Source organism: Topomyia yanbarensis, chromosome 3 (assembly GCF_030247195.1).
Source record: "Topomyia yanbarensis strain Yona2022 chromosome 3, ASM3024719v1, whole genome shotgun sequence".
NCBI classification, from domain to species: domain Eukaryota; kingdom Metazoa; phylum Arthropoda; class Insecta; order Diptera; family Culicidae; genus Topomyia; species Topomyia yanbarensis.
The window spans coordinates 390,020,727-390,038,003 of NC_080672.1; the positions used below are offsets into that span (position 1 = coordinate 390,020,727).

Genomic DNA, 17,277 nt, shown 5'->3' on the forward strand with positions numbered 1-17,277 from the left:
TTTTACAAATCACGCGTTGGCGTCCATGATCTGGATACCTAGTTAGAATCGACGCAAATGAAATATGAGGCATTGCGTTTCAACTAGATTGTTTTTCGGTGAGGTGGAAATCGGCACACCCATGAGGCGATAATTGGAACGTTCAGGTGGGAATAGATGCACAGAATAGAACATTTATTTTCATTTATGCTGAAAATTGAGACAATTCTGCCAAATAAGCATTATACAGATGTTTAAGAAACAGTACACTGATACTTTATTCTGAAAAAGGTTATAGGTAATATGGCTTCTTTTTAAGTTGTTCAAAAAATAGTGCGACCCTCTCCATAATGGTGCCAAAATAGGCTCATCACCCTATTTTTTACAATACTGAACAAGCGACAATGTTGTCAATCAATGAAACTGATCCCAATGTTTTTTTAATATTCTTGAAAGCTTTTTCTAAAATTCCATCTAAAATGATATTGATACTCTGATTCAAATATTGAACCTGAATTCTACGTGAAAATCATCCGGAAGATCCGGAACATTCGTAAAATGGCTAATGCGTTAAACTAGTTATAGAATTCAAGTTTTTTCGAAAGTATTTGTTCACGTTGCATTGGCTTAAATTCTTAGTTCCGTGTGAAAAATTAACCCTGTTGAGCTTCCCAAAAATCCGGAACATGCGCTGAACTGATCAATTCATGAAGTTGGTCTTAGAACCAGGTGTTTTTTATTGTTTCTTGAATTCTCATTTGGATGAGTTCGTACTAATTGTAGGCAGTGGCTGATCCAGGGGGAGCGTCGTGGGGGTCCGGACCCGCCCGAATTTTTTTAACTTCTTAAGAAATTTTAAAATAGCTTCTATTTTAAATTCGTTTTAAATTCAAAATCATTCCAAACCAGATTCGACCACCAAAACTGATTTTAATTAAATGAGAGTATTACATATTACGTAATATATAATGAACATTTCAAAAAATTGATATTTCGGACCCCATCCGAATTTTTTTCTGGATCCGCTCCTGATTGTAGGTCATAATTACATGTTTTTTTAGCTATATAGTGACCTTCTGGAAGCTCTGGAACATCCGTGAAACTGGCCAATTCATCAACCTTCTCCTAGAGCTCTAAGATTCTTTCGAAAACATTTTTGAGAATTTCATTCGCATAAATTCGTACTTGTGACTGGGACCCAATTTCTAACGTAGTGACCTTCCGGAAGATCCGGAACTGGCTCTGAAAGTCTGTGGTTTTCTCCGAAAGTTTTTTGTTCAGAATTATTATTGCAAAGAAATCGAATTTGTGACCGAAACAAAGCCATTTCCTAAGCAACTCTTTTTAGATAATCAGCATGATTATCATGAAAGTAAACATGATGAAGTCAGTGTGCAATCCGCCAAAATCATCGTCACAACGCAACGTTTTAAGTTCTAAAAGTGTATTGAAGACCAAAATTATATGAACTGTTACATTTCATAGTCCATTTAATGATCTTTTAATTTTTTTTTGGCTCAAACGGTATTTTACAACATTCCGCAATCAGAATAGTGAAATGTGCTTTTTATGACCACAAACTATTTTGAAAAAGTAGCCAAAAAAAAATCAGACCTTTACAAAAACAGTCTAGCTCAATTTTGAGAAAACTAAGAAAATTAAAAAGAGCAAGGCTTCACGCCCATAAAGTTTTATTGGATAGATTAAATATCATCGAGCAAAACACTTAGAATATTTTTGAAAGTTTTTTTGGTGCGGATTTTGCAAAAATATGCTAAGTCCTTTTAAAGGCAAAGAACTTTGAAGAATTTTGACAGCTTTTTTTTGCGCGGATTTCACAATTAACACGGTTTATGCAAAAAATATTCTAAGTCCTTTCGAATGCAAAAGACTTAGAAGATTTTCGGAAAGATGGGTGAGACGGGTCTGGAAGGCTCCTTATGGCCCGCACCTTAACAGTTTCGGTATTTTCGGAGTGGTCTTGACGAGTAGGTGCCAGAAATTAATTTTTGACGCCATTTTGAAATCCAAGATGGCGACTTCCGGTTTTGGAAAATTCGCTATAACTCAATCAATATTGGTATTTTCGGAACGGTCTTGAGGAGTAGGTGTCAGAAATTGATTTTTGACGTCATTTTGAAATTTAAGATGTCGACTTCCGGTTTAGTGAAATTCGTTATAACTCAATCAATATGGGTATTTTTGGAAATTGAAGTTGTAGTCCAAATAGTTTTAATTAAACAGTTGAATTTACTTGAATCGAGCAATGTGTTTAATTTGAATCAATTCAAACCTCCAACTCACACCACATTCTTCTCTTTCTCCTCTCACTTCCAATCTCATTGCACTCTTCTGGATGAACATATAAAAATATTTTGCATTTCGCTGGTTTATGACTATTAGAGAAAATTTTGGAAGATCGCCCAGATTTTTCATGCGAGAATTTCGGTAAACCGGAAGTCGTAAGGGACCTTTCCACGCTGTTTCTTATTCCATCGCAGTATTTCATAACATAGTGTTTTAATTAGAATCATAACTGAATGTAAACAACCAAGACGATCAATTACTGTTTTTACTGTCTGTTACTATTCAATTGCATTTCATTATTAACCATGTATTTCTATTTGCTTAGTTCGTTACTGTGTTGTGTTTAAATGGAGTAGACCATTCCTTTTTATTTTTTTAAACCATGTAATACAATAATTTGAATTTGGTGTTTTTCCTTCTTTATAACATGAGCTGTTCTTTATATGATGATTGATCTGCCAATTATATTCCTTTCTCAGTGATGATTTGCGTTTGGGGTTCAACACATCGTATTTTGATCGCCTGTCACAATTAATTATAGTACTGAAATATTCAATAGTGCCAGGCACAAAATATGTTCGATGAAGCTAAGACGGAACTGCTTTAAAGTTGATTGCATAGCCAGCGTAATGCGGTGTAACCGCTTAACCGAGGCCAAGGAACCGAAGAGGCGCAAAGCCGATGAGGATCCGCTGGACGAGGTGGCCGCCGACACGCCGTCAGAAGCGGCGGCCCCTCGCAAGCAAACCTGTGATCCACTCATGTGCCCGTCTTACTATGGTCGATAGATTAGTTTAAGTCCGACTGAGCGGATCGACAGCACACGAAGTAAAGCGATGTGGCATAGCCACATTAGGCAGCAGATTTGATATATTTATTTATTTATAGAGTCCTCCGTCTCACGGGATGACACCAAGTAATAATCAAAAGATCGCGACTAAACTACTGGTTATCAGCACAGGCAGAGTCTCCAATAACTACCAATAATAAGTCAGCTCCCGAAACCAGAGTGGCTGTTAGGCTGTTCACTTCACATCTTTAAAACGTTGACGACTGCTGGTACCGCGCTGCTTGCACCAAATTTGATGAAAGCTATTCGACGACGACGCGGCTGTTTTGCGCTGCCTTGCGCGAAAGTGTTGTTGAGGCCCTAGCTTGGAGTTCGGTAACTGCTGGTAGTGTAGGATCTCCGCAGAGCGTACCAGAAAATAAATACGGACGCAACGATCGGGCTGACGGCGTTTAGCGGTGCCGCCTTACGCACGTGGCGGTGCGTCTTTGTCCGCACTTCGTATCGCCTGTAAGTCCACAATCCGCGCTATAGCAAACAGAAAACGACATGGAGAGAAAACGTCGTTTGGCTTGTACGCAAGCAGAACATTTGTTCTATCCGCCCGGTATTCATACTTCATCATAGGAGATGGAAGAAGTGAACAGCCTATATTTACAATCTGGAGTTTCTGAATTGGAAGCTATTTGACCTCTGATACACGTAATTGCTATAGAACATTGCCAATCCCTTAAAGTTTTATCTATGAATATATTGGCTATGGGATCATCCATAAATGACGTAGCATTATATGGGGGAGGGGGGAGTTTTGCATTTTGTGATGATGTGTGACGACAGGGGGGGGGGGTAGAGGGTCATGTCATGCTACGTAGCTTTTTAAAGGGGAATAACTAACATCGTTTTTTTTATTTTTTTTTTATTTTACGAGGACAAGGGGGAGGGAGAATTACCGTCAAGCTACGTAATTACCAGGGGGGGGGGGTATTTAGAGGTTTGTGACGAAATGCTACGATGGGGGAGGGGAGTGTTAAAAATCACTCAAAAAATGCTACCGTAAACCGGGGTGACATTGATCACTTTTCGAAGTAATCATTACATATTTTTAGACGCAATACATTTTTTTCAAGTTTAACATTTTTAAACCATGTACTGATGTATGGAGAACAATATTGCATGGTTTTACCTAAAATTCTTCGCTTCCAGCTATTTTCTCAAAAATGATTTCAAATTGAAGTCCGTTTTCGTATTCCGGGGTGACTTTGATAACCTGCATGTTCACTCACATAAAGTTATTGATGTCAATGTTTTTCATTCAAATGTTTGTTTAAACTAATTCTGGAAGATACTCATTGTTAAATAGATGTTAATTAGTATTATACAAAGTATTTCAATATATTGTAAAATTCGAGTTACCAAAATTCGTATAATTTGTGTCCAACTAGAATAAAAGATTCTGAAAACCTTTAAAACTGCTTAAATTGTTTTATTTCAGTGCTGTACAAAAAGTTTCATCCATTTTAACACGTTGGGCTGTTAGACAATAAAAAATATTGCGAATTTTAGCTTGAAATAATTTGAAATAATTGCCGACTAGTTTCACAAAAAAATTGTATTTAAAATAAGCAAACTCTTAAAAATATATTTGACACATTCCACTCTAAAGAAAAATAAAAACTAGCTTGTAATTTATTACTCTTGCTCAAATCTGAGATTTATTTGTTTTATAAAAAATAGACACTTTACGAAGCTTCGTAAAAATAATGTAAAGTCAAATTTCGGTTTTTTGTAGTTTTTGTATCCAAAAACCGAACAATATACTCAAAAAGTATAACAAATCAGTATTTTATAAGTTTAGAGTAAAAATCATTTTAAATGAAAATGTTTCGGTAGACTATTCTGGTTTAATAAGCGATCTACGAAAAAAGTTTCGAGTGATCAAAGTCACCCCGATGATCAAAGTCACCCCGGTTTACGGTACGTCATTTATGGATCGTCCCTATGATCTTTGATTTTTAGTTCCTGGAAGGGTACTTTAAAAAAAATGAAAGGTTAAAAATTTGGTTTCGACTTTAAATTTATCCGACCTTTCGTCTTTCGAATTTTTGTCCTTTCAACCTTTTGTCTTTTGACTTTTTGTCTTTTCGACCTTTTGTCTTTCGATCTTTTGTCCTTTCGACTTTTTGTATTCTCGACTTTTTGTATTTTCGACCTCTTGTATTTTCGACTATTTGTCTTTCGACCTTTTGTCTCTTCGACCTTTTATCTTTCGACTTAATAGACAACACAGGGGATGTAATTGTTTCATCAAATCAAACAAATGCAGAGAAACCTGGCAGCGAAGAAGGCAAATATATTAACAGGGTCCAAGGTATGCAGGGGTCCAAATTAGGTTAGTTACACTAGTAGGCCAACAATTAGATAGAAGTGTAGTCCAGGATATGCTGAAGAACTTTGCCCAAGGATGTATGGTGTTAGAATGCCTCTAAAACAAGTTACAGCTTTTGAAAGTTCGATAGGTCGAATTAAATGCAAAAAATCACTTTTTTTGCCAACACTGCGTGTGTACCAATGATATTTCATATAGCATACCAAAATAACATGACATATTTTAGATTTACCACATTGGTATGTTTGGATGAATTATTCAAAAGCCTTAGCCTTAGGTTGTTCAGCAATAGGGTGTAGTGAGGGGAGGGAGAAGGGGGTTTAATATATAGAAATTCGAACTGAAATATTGTTGAGTTGGAATGTTCAGATGAATTACTTTAAAACATTTGCACAATGTCCTATGCATAACTATGAACTTTTGCTCCGATAGTCAAGCTGCAATCAGGGCTCTTAGCTCAGACAAATCATGGTCCAAGCTAGTGATCGTATGCCGAACCCAAATTGAAGAACTAAGGATTGTCAACACTATCTACCTTGTCTGGATTCCCGGACATTTCGGCATTACTGGAAATGAATGGGCTGACGAATTGGCCAGAGCATGTTTAGCAATTGACTTCGTTGGTCATGAGCCCGCCCTGCAAATTTCAACAAGTTAGATAAGGGAAAAAATACGTTTCTGAGCTTCGTCCGACCACCGCAATTATTGGAGAAATCTACAAACGTGTCGCCAAACAAAGGCGTTTCCAGAACAACCGTGCCCAGTGATTTCGAAAAAGCTCCTACATTTTTCGAAGTTCCATTGCGGCATGCTGACCTGGGCTTTAACCAACCACTGCAAACTCAATAATCTCAATGCAACTATTGAGCGCGCTGAGTCTTTTTAATGTGATCTTTGTGAATCCGACTACGGAACCTCATGTCACCTGATATGCAAGTGTCCAGTAGTAGCGCAATTGCGATTTCGAGTTCTTGGTTGTCCTTACATAGACGACACCATGTTAGGACGACTGAAACTCAGAGACATACTAAAGTATCTTATTCAACGTGGTGCAGAGCTTTTGGCTTACTCGGCAGGAGGGTTGTCCTACTTATGAGTTTAACTTACATGAAATTTGTTTTTGTTTTTGTGCTGTTATTTTTCCCACCCTTCCTATTCTACTCCCTCCCTTCTCCTTTCCTCCGACTCAAGAAATGATGAAAAGACACGGCAAAGCACAAATCCTCGACTACATACGGGGAACGTGCCATTTGAGCCAATATATTCTGATTCCTGATTCCTAAATATTTCCAGTAGTACGATTTTCATCTTCTCTCTGGGTCTTCTTCATGGTGGTAGAATCGAAACTTCGTTGACAGATGGGCGAACATTGCTACTTCTGGAGTCTATCTCTGAAGTACGTTTGATGCGCATAATGCGGAAATTTTAATCAATTATGTGTTGCCATTTTTTACCAACTTTCATTTGCTCTTTTATTCAATTTTTGGTGCTCTCTTCTCTTACACTAAATTTAATGAAAAACATCTTACATTGTAAACTAAAAAAAATACCTCACACACACGATATGTACCACAAAAATACCGCTCAATTTGTAGTATTTTGCCTCGGACAGAGCTTACTGGAAACGCAAGTGCATGTATCAAGGATTTGTTGTACTTCTCACATTCTCTTTTTCAATACACATTCCACTTCGCTAGTAGCAATCGATAGATATTCTGCAAATCGCCTAGAGATTCGTTCATTATTTTTGATCCTCGTGGTCCTTACTGCAGGAATAGAAGTAAGGGTACTTTGTTATATTGTACAAATTGTTGTTGGGGTATATTTATTGTTTTCAAAAGATGGTCTGTGCACTCGTTTAAGGCGGCCAAATCAAAACAATGTATAAAGCGAACTGAGCTTACACATTTCAAAAATAATAACAATCCCCATACTCACAGGGATGCCATTAGTTTTTTGCAGCTTCCAGGCAAAAAGACAAACCTCTCACTATGCCAGATTTTTAAATTAATGAAGTTGTTACACGCAAATTTTGGTTCATATTTTCCCAAATTTTACAAAAATCGATTGATGCACATTCTATAAAGACTAAAATGAATGTTAAATTTCAATGACTTTGAGATTGATTACGCCAGACATTTGTAGTTGATCTGCTAGATATTTTTTGAAAAAAAAGTGGCAACCCTGCATACTATTTCAAATTTTCACCAATCGAGAGAAGAAATATTCTTTGGTAGGAAGAGTATATTTAAAATATCTCTCAAACCTAAACATCAAATCGACTCGAATCTATACATATGGGCGGTGCAACTTATTTCAAAGCCAATCTTGTGTGATAGGCGCATAAGAAAACACGACAAGAGCGTCATGCCGCGGTTCATAAATGGCTTTAGTGATTGTCGTTTGTCGGTAAATTTTGGTTTGGTAGTTTGTGTTGTAGAAAACTGGTTCTCTATTTTAATTGTTGAATCTCCATTTAAAAAATATACAAGTGTTTACTATTTAAGACATGATAACTTTTATTGTTCAGAATAGCGTTAGTAAATTCGGTCAGAATTGTTTTTACCAATTTAATATTAAATTTCAAAGTAGGTATGCCAAGCATTAATAAATAATAATTGATTTACATGTCTTTCGAAAACCCAGTGGTAAAAGTAAAATTTTCAGCCTATCTGGAACTGAGCCAAAAATCAAAATCTTGTAACTTTTCAATATAAGTTCGCTGAATTTTTGCCGCTTGCGACATTCGTATCGAGCTGGGCGAATGCGCATTTTCTTTTGTTGCGGTAGAATGCTAATGGCGTATGTCATACCTAAGCTGACCAACTCTGACTAAAAAATCCGTACACCATACCGCAACGAAGCGAAATCGTTCATCACGCTCAGGCAAACGGTTTTCATAGTGTACGGATTTTTTCGTCAGAGTTGGTCAGCTTAGTCATACCCATATTGAATTCGTAGCTAACATTCTGCCATTTATTTTTCTTAGCACGTTTAATATACTCAGATTTTGATTTTATTAGAGCTATTAAAAAAAATTCATATACGCCTTTTTAGTACCAAATCACGTAATTATTTTTTTTTTGAAATGCTCCATGTGTACGCCTTCAGACTAGTTTTGGACTAATATATTATTTGTTTGTATCATCACACGTGCTCCGTCGTGTCCATATTTGAATATTTGAAGCTCTGACGACAAGGCCGGTTAGTTCATTGTAATGGAGAATTCAAATAATTTACTCCGTCCCGTCCTTATTGCAGACGGTATTGCGAGTACCGTAGCACGTAAAAAAAGCTGCATTCGTAATAAAAGCCTTAGGCGTATTCAACTTTAGTCTGGTTGTGTACCTGATGTTACCCTTTCATCATTTTTCGAGACGAAAATTAATAGTACATACATTTTTCGTAATTTTCTTAACGTCGGCAGTGATTTCATGTTTGTCCTAATTTCGGGGCGTCCCTGAATTCTGGGGCCCATGACTCTAGCTCAGTGTGCCAATGGATAAAGAGTGTACTGATTTTTCAGTTAGTGTTAAGCATAACAAGAAGATTTGATTTTGTTAGTTTTCCACATAACAAGAAGATTTGATAAAAATCACTTAACTGCAAAAACAAAACATATTTTAATAAAAATTTGTTTAAATAATGGGGATGAAAAGACTCCAGTTGTGGCCGAAAAATTGAATTAGAGATGTAAATGTAAATGCTGGCTAGAAAATATGAAACAAAATTATTATATATAAAGACTGGTGTTCGGCGTCAATGAGACCATTGTAGGGGTCTCTAGCCACATATCTGTGATATTTACACATTTATTAAAATAGCTATATTTATATCAGTGTGGTTTGATATCATTTCCACTTATATACATTTATTTTACGTAACAAACTAGTTAACAATGTATTTCCAAGTATTCTTTACTGGCATTACATACTAATTAAAACTACGTTAGCAAAAAGGACGACTGGGTGTAGCACCTGCTCGGTGACCATTTGCTGTTCAATTTCGATTTTTATCACATTCGGGTATGAGCTATTAAACGGTTTATAGTACTTTCATCAGAACATCGTGAAACGAAAGTCTTTGCAGAATAAGCTTAGGAACTGACAATGTGCAAATACGTCAAACGCGATAAGCTTTTTTTAAAAAATCCCGACTAGAGTGAAGAAAACAGATAGAAAATGTCTAAAATAAATAGAGTAGTAACTGTCCTCATCTAAGTGATCAAAAGACATCACAGTTTATGTACAATCTAGTCTTCCTTGCCTTGGCATAGCAATTTAATGATAGTAACCGCCCTCACCCTCGCCGCCCTCTTCACCACCATAGGACGAGGCTGGTGCCTCTTCGTAGGTCTGCCCCTCTGAGCCACCGTACGAAACCTCGTTACGATCATGGGCCCGAACAGAATGTTCCTGTGCGTCGTGGGCCAGCTTGGCCAGTTCCTCCTGGTACAGCGGTTTTCCATCGATCAACACTTCAGCGTGGAATCCAGTATGCTTGTTGGCCGAGTACTTGACGACCCGCAGTTTCCCATCCGGCTGCTGGACGCTGTACTCACCATGCAGGTCGTCATCGTGGCGTTGCTCCTTTCGGTTCTGCGAAACCTTGCTCTTGGGATCTTCGACGCCGTACTCGAACTGGTAGTCCGGTTTAGCAACGTAATCAACTGTGTGACCATGCCCGTGCTTGTCCTCGACGTGCACTTCGTGAGCTGGTCCACTAACGGGTCCGCTAAACTTGGCGTACGAAAATCCAACGGCGTGATGCGGCTCCTGATGTTCGTAGTGTTCCTCCTCGCCGTACTGAGCTGCCGTGAGTGAGAGCAAAGTCACACAAGCAATTGTCTAGAAGAAGAATGAGTTTATACGTTACTTAACATTCATTTGTATCTGGAACAGCAAAACTGCACTACTGTGAAATGCCGATAACGTAACATTAATAATACTTTAAGCAGAAGTCCTCATTGTTGAATGAGCAATTAACACATGTGGGTTTGCCTGAGCTCCTATTAGAAAATGCCCACCTAAACATAACAACATCTACTTTCATGTCAACCTCACTGCTAACAAAAAACACATTACTGCAATTGAAACTGCGGTCGAAGCGAAACCGCGTTGCACGTCATTACAACACATTGTCCTAGAAACACCGCAACACACAGCCAACTGCAATTGCATCACAAAACACGATGTTATCTTCCAATTTCCTTATTGCATCTCCTCGAATGCTTATGACAAAGAGAAATCGTGAACCAAGTTGCATATAATCATACAAAAATGCACACAGTCGATTATTTCATTTCCACTATTGCATCCACACAATTTTCCCCCTGCACCTTCATTAGCTGTCAATAATCGTTTATCGTTGAACCCAGCAATTATCTGATCACAATGATAGTTCATTTCACAGCAAACTTTCTCAAACCCAACCAACGTCCACTTGTCTGTGCACTTCCGACATTTCACTTCATCCAACCGCTGCTGGTTGTCACTTACTTTGAACAGGAACGCCATTTTTTACACGCTGTATACTGGTAGGCTACGGTAGCTGCTTCCACGAAGCTGACTATTGTTTCTGTATCGATGGAAAATTCACGACTGTGATTTACGTAGGCCTCTACTACAATATTTATAACCAGCAGCAGCCTTATTGGTTGCTTTTTGGGAGGAACGCCCCGACCAATGGCGCCACCAAGCGACGACGCTTTAGCGAAAAACTCCCCGCACGAAACCCACAACCTGCATCACCAACAACAACGACGACGACGTCGGCCTGGGCCTGGATGGCGTAATTTAGCGGCCAAATCGAATGAAAATTGACTACCCGGGGAATTGAATGAAAAAGAAAAGACGCGTCGCGTCGCGAAGACACACGCGGAGAGTTCCCAGTCGGGCCCCATCGATTGTGTGCGGAGCCGTTTGGCGTGTTGGTGTGCGCAGTGCGGTGCAGTGCAGGCTGAAGAGGAAAATTTGAAAATGCCAAATTAGTCAAACCGTGGGGCGAAGCCGGTGCAGAAGGAAAATGTTTGATAATCTGGTAAACGCGCCAGAAGCGTGATGAAAACTGTGATAAGCAGCGATGAACAAATGATGGCCATGATATAAACAGATTGAATGTACTGTTATCGTGGTTCGTTAGTTCAGCCGTGGCTGGCAAGAGGCGGTGCGCTGATCTGAAGGAAACATGCAAATTTAAGCTGATTTGGTAGATAAATCCAGCGGAATGAACATTTAATGTGTATGTTTTTTACCAATTTAGTACAATAACAATTTAAATAACATTAAATACCATACATTATGCTTAAGTGTGATTATATTGCAGAGCTAATCCAACCGTAATGTGTGGCTTGTTTCACGAGCAAAATAAATGATTTTGGTCATGGATTTCATTAGGACAAAAGAGTTTTCCGGTTTCGTCTCCCGTATAATCTTGTAGTATACATTCTACAAAAAACAGAGCATATAACCCCCAGATAGCATTGCTTGCTGGTGATGAACCCTAGATAAAGATCTTTACTTGTACTTATGAAATCGTTGCTAAATTGATGGCCTTTCGTAACGTAAACGTAACCATTTCCTACCATATCCATAAATAAAATCTAGTTCCCTAGGAATCCGGAAGCATTAGGGCTACCACCTCTTATTAGGTTTTGAACCGGAGCATATTATAAGATACGGGGCTAGACTTTTAGAGAGAAATGAGTATACGCTGAACCCAGACGAGCACTGGTTGGGTGGGAAATATGTTTTGGCAAATCATAATGCGCACAAATGTTTTGTGCCGTAAACATTTTGCCGAAATGTTTTCATGTTTGTGAACAATTTCGTCGGTTTAGTTTAGTGAAGAATTTCACTTCCACGTCTAGCAACATACAAAAAAAATACAAAAGCACCGATCACTCTCGCTGTGGAGGATAAGCCAAACGAGCATTTGCCTGAACTATAGCTAACAGTAGAAGAAGGGTACAGCAACAGCAAGGATAGCGGCACAGTGATTCCCCCAGTGGACATTTATTTTTCCAAGCCAAACTGGTTTCATATCGGCATTACAGAGTAAAATTGCTTTGTGATGTGTTTGATAGGGTGATTGTTTTGAGAATCAAGAGCATATCCACTAGAGTGACCAGAAAAAAATGATCCCTGTCGGCCCACCCCTGAGTCGATTCCTAGTCCCACCAGGAGTATTTGCTCCAAATTTGAAGCAAATCGGACAAGTCTAGCTACCGGACCAATGTGCCTGAAGTTTGTATGGGATTTTTCGACAATTTACATGGAGAAATCCCCTTAGTTCGCATTTTCGCCGCTAGGTGGCACTATATGCATCGCATTATCACTGTAAGTGAAAATAAGAAAGATAATTTAATTGTCTACAACTTTGTCGAAGACTGCTAGTCAATCCGGCTTTGTTGAAAGAAGTTATTAAACTTTTTACGAATTGATGTCTGAGTCAGTTTTGCATGGGGCCTAGCAGTGTATTGTTGCGTATCAGTACTCGATTCCCACGAACTATACATTTTTGTGAGATAATGGTTAGATTTATCTGAATAGTATGTTCAGAAGAATTTTAGTACATAATACGAGTTAAATTTTGGTTACAACATTTTAGTTCCACCTGTGACCGCATAGAGGGCGCCAACACTAACTTTTCAACGGACAGAGATATAAACTAGCTGTCTTCTACAAAGTTGTAGAGCAGGCATTTCTCAGTAATTCTTCCGAACATCCCAATATTCTATCTCTCTTCTATGAAAAGTTAGTGTTGGCGCCCTCTATGCGGTCACAGATGGAACTAAAATGATGTAACCAAAATTTAACTAGTATTATGTACTACAATTCTTCTGAACATACTATTCAGCTAAATCTAACCATTATTTCACAAAAATGTATAGTTCGTGGGAATCGAGTACTGATACGCAACAATGCACTGCTAGGCCCCATGCAAAACTGACTCAGACATCACTTCGTAAAAAGTTTAATAACTTCTTTCAACAAAGCCGGATTGACTAGCAGTCTTCGACAAAGTTGTAGACAATTAAATTATCTTTCTTATTTTCACTCACAGTGATAATGCGATGCATATAGTGCCACCTAGCGGCGAAAATGCGAACTAGGGGGATTTCTCCATGTAAATTGTCGAAAAATCCCATTCAAACTTCAGGCACATTGGTCCGGTAGCTAGACTTGCCCGATTTGCTTCAAATTTGGAGCAAATACTCCTGGTGGGACTAGGAATCGACTCAGGGGTGGGCCGATTGAGTTTTCAAAAATTCATTATTTTTCTGGCAGTCTAATATCAACTGGTGAAAGTAGTACTAACGAGTGTTCAATGAAAAATGAAAATTTTTTCAGTCATGTAGTCAAAAAACAAACAAAAAGTTGAAGGAGTGCTTCTTCTTCCCAAAAACGTCAATGAATATTGGAGAAGGGGCCCTGATCAGCCGTACGACGTATCATAGTGGCGATGCACTCATAAGAGCGCTGGACGGCACTGACGTTCCTCTTCCGGATACAATTCCGGATCCTGGTGGTCAACTGCTTCGTATCCTTGGCCCGCCAATTATTTTTGTACACTAGGGCACTGAGGGAGCCGAAAAAATCCTCAATGGGACGGCACTGGGGCAAGTTGGTCGGGTTCCTTTCATTCGGCACGTACGGTATCTTTTTCTACTCAAGATACTCCAGCGTCTTCTTGACGTAAATAGAAGACACCTTGTCCGGCCAGAAGACATACTTCCCATCCGCATGATGCTCCTTTAAGAACGGAAGAAGAATTTTCTCTAGACTCCTCCTGGTATACTTATCGATTGATGGCCAGACCGCTCGACTTGAACCACGGCTTTGAAATCCCTCTGTCCGATATGGCGATGTACAGCATAACTGTTTTTTCTAATTTATGCTTAAACTTATATTTTACTTCGGAAGGTGTGGCCGACTTGTCGCTGTAATAGTAGCTATCATTTCCTGGAATGTGGGTCTTCGAGAACGGAAAGTAGCTTTCGTCGTCCAGCACGAACGACGTCCCGCGGTAGTTCTTCGTCATCCACCGGCACTGCAATTTCACGATCGCTATCTGCTCGTCCGTGTACTCGGGGGACCGAGTCTTCTTCCGACTGATGGTGCCCTCCATCTTGAGGGTTCGATGAATCAAGGTATGAGAGCGGTGACATTTTCGGCCGGCGTCACGCAAACTCGTTGCGCCCTTGTTGTCGAAAAGCTTTTTCGACGCTTCCTTCTTCTTCTTCTTCGTTATTACCTTCGCCGGTCGCTCCATGCTCAGGGATGCCAGGATCCGGTAAACTGTATTCACAGGCACGTTTTCCTCTCGAAAGTGGTCTACCGTAAACTTTTTTCCACGATGACTATGCATTTCCTAAAACCGTACAACACGCTCGCGGAGTGCTTGCTGTTTCGACGCCATCTTTGATTGAACTGAGAGCACCCTAGCGAAAAGAAACAAGCCAGGGAGTACAGAGAGCAATTCTCTTGGAGAGAAAAAAAACACTCTTTACTTTAATTGCAGAAAGGTATTGAAATCATTCTCATTTTTTTGAACACCCGTTACTTATGGAATCTGTTTTCTGATTGCAGCTTCGCCAAAAGGTCGCTCGCTCATCAATTTGGTTTTAGCTGTTTCAAGTGCTTTAAAATATTTTCCATTATGACTCTTCAAGAACAGAATAAAATACAAAAGTTCCATTGGTTATATATGAAACACTGAGAGCAAGAGTGGGTTAAAATTTTGTTCAGTGCAAAAGTGGGTTAAAATTTTCTGTTAAATCTGGATAAACATGTGAAAAGGGCATATCGCAAATGAGAGCCTCTCTGTGTTTATTTTCTCTTCCGTCAATAACTAGGCCACTTTTACGTTTGCTCCTTAACTCTTAGCATAATATGCTAGACGACATCAGAGTCTTTCGATATTTATTGAAACAATGTTGGAAAGTTTTATGATGACACCGTAATAATCGAAAGAGAAAGTAAACACAGAGAGACTCTCATTTGCGATATGCCCTTTTCACATGTTTATCCAGAAATCAGAAGTGGTATATTTAACATGGGAGCGGGCCATTTGGCATAAAGTCATTTGGCATATTGGTCATTTGGCATAATTTTGAAAATTGACCAGACTGAAAGTCATTTGGTATAATGGACATTTGGCATAATTAATTTTATCTCCACGATAACGGTCAGTGCGATCAATTCTCAAAATTATACCAAATGACCATTATGCCAAATAACCGTCATTCCAAATGTCCGTTATGAAAATGGCCTGCAGTGCGATAAATTGTCAAATAACCATTATGCCAAATAACCGTTATGCTAAATGACCTTATGCCAAATGACCTTATGCCAAATGAATTTATGCCAACACAGATCCATTTGATACAACCTGACGCAAAAGTAGATCAAATATAAATTAGCGCAAAAATGGTTCGACAAGATTGTTAGAGCAAGAAAGGTATAGACTATTAGCCCATATTTGCGCTAAGGTTCATAAATGGCCTTAGGAATATTTCTTATTCGGATTTGTGGATAATGAAATTTAAATAATTTTTTCGACGCTTTAGAAATATAGAAAAGCCAGGTTGGCAACTTCCGGTTTCCACAAAACAGAGAAAACCATCACCAATATGGATGTCATTTGAAAGGGTGTGGTCAGTAGACACTGAAAACTGATTATTTTGAAATCCAAGATGGTGACTTCCGGTTATCATAAGATAGTGAGAAGCAATATGGGTGTCATTTGAAAAGGGGTGGATTATAGACGATGAAATGGTATGATTATTTGAATTTTGAATTTCAAGATGACGACTTCTCTTGCCCCGAAAAAGAGGGTACCATAATCAATATGGATGTCATTTGGAAGAGGGTGGTTTATAGATAACGAAAATTTTTAATTACCGCCACTTTGAAATCCAAGATGGCGACTTCCGGTTACACAAAATTGTGAGAACAATCATCAATATGGATGTCATTTAAAAAGGGGTGGACAGTAGACATCGGAAATTAATGACTAGTGAAATTTTGAAATCTAAGATGGCGACATCCGGTTACATAAAATAGTGATTTCCGATATTTTGAAATCACATCACAAAATAGTGAAAATCATCATCAATATTGGTGTCATTTGAAAGATAATGGACATTTTGATATCCAAGATGGCGACTTCCGGTTTCCACAAAATAGAAAAACCGTCATCAATGTGGATGTTATTTGAAAGGACTTTGTCAGTACGAAACGATTCTTAGTATACAGAATGTTACATAGTTAGTGTTACGATCTTACTCGCACTAAGAATCCTTCTTGGCGAAGATATGTTATGATATAAATAGTAGGGTGTCTCAAAATGGCATCATGTTAAAAAGGTAATCGCGCTCACTTTTTAAATGAAAGGTTAGGGTATTAGGACCACTTCCTTCTTCGGAGAGAATTTGATAAAAAACCCTCCCTACTGGTAGCGAATTTTAATTTTTGGAAAAATTGGCCGATTTTGGATAAAATTTCAAATTCAACCTTGTTGAAGTGCTCCTGAACTGTTTTAGATTTTTTTCAGTATTTTTTTATTGTTCTTGAAATCCAAGAAGAGAAGTTTGGTGAGTTAGTTTGTACAAATTTGGTATTATAAGAGTGACTAAAGCCATTAAAACTTGGTAAAAAGCAATTTTTGCAAAAGGGGTATGAGTTATTTAAGTTTTTGTTACATAAGCTTTAACATTTTTAGCATTTCATCAAAAATAATAATGATCCAAAAAAAACAATTCAAATTTGCTTAGACCACATATTGTTTTACGGAAAATAGAAGAAAAATTGCG

At 38.4% G+C, this 17,277-nt stretch overlaps 2 protein-coding genes across 2 annotated transcripts in view; one reads left to right on the forward strand and one right to left on the reverse strand.

Moving 5' to 3' along the window:
• Nucleotides 1–17,277, forward strand: part of LOC131689278 (intraflagellar transport protein 88 homolog) — a 139,413-nt gene that overhangs the window by 81,958 nt on the left and 40,178 nt on the right. The window lies entirely within an intron of this gene.
• LOC131689280 (cuticle protein 19-like) lies at nucleotides 9,575–11,054 on the reverse strand. Its single transcript, XM_058974259.1, has 2 exons — nucleotides 10,961–11,054; nucleotides 9,575–10,309 (listed from the first exon to the last, which is right to left on the reverse strand). Exons 1-2 carry the CDS (start codon nucleotides 10,976–10,978, stop codon nucleotides 9,743–9,745), a joined length of 585 nt encoding a protein of 194 aa, XP_058830242.1. The 5' UTR covers nucleotides 10,979–11,054; the 3' UTR covers nucleotides 9,575–9,742.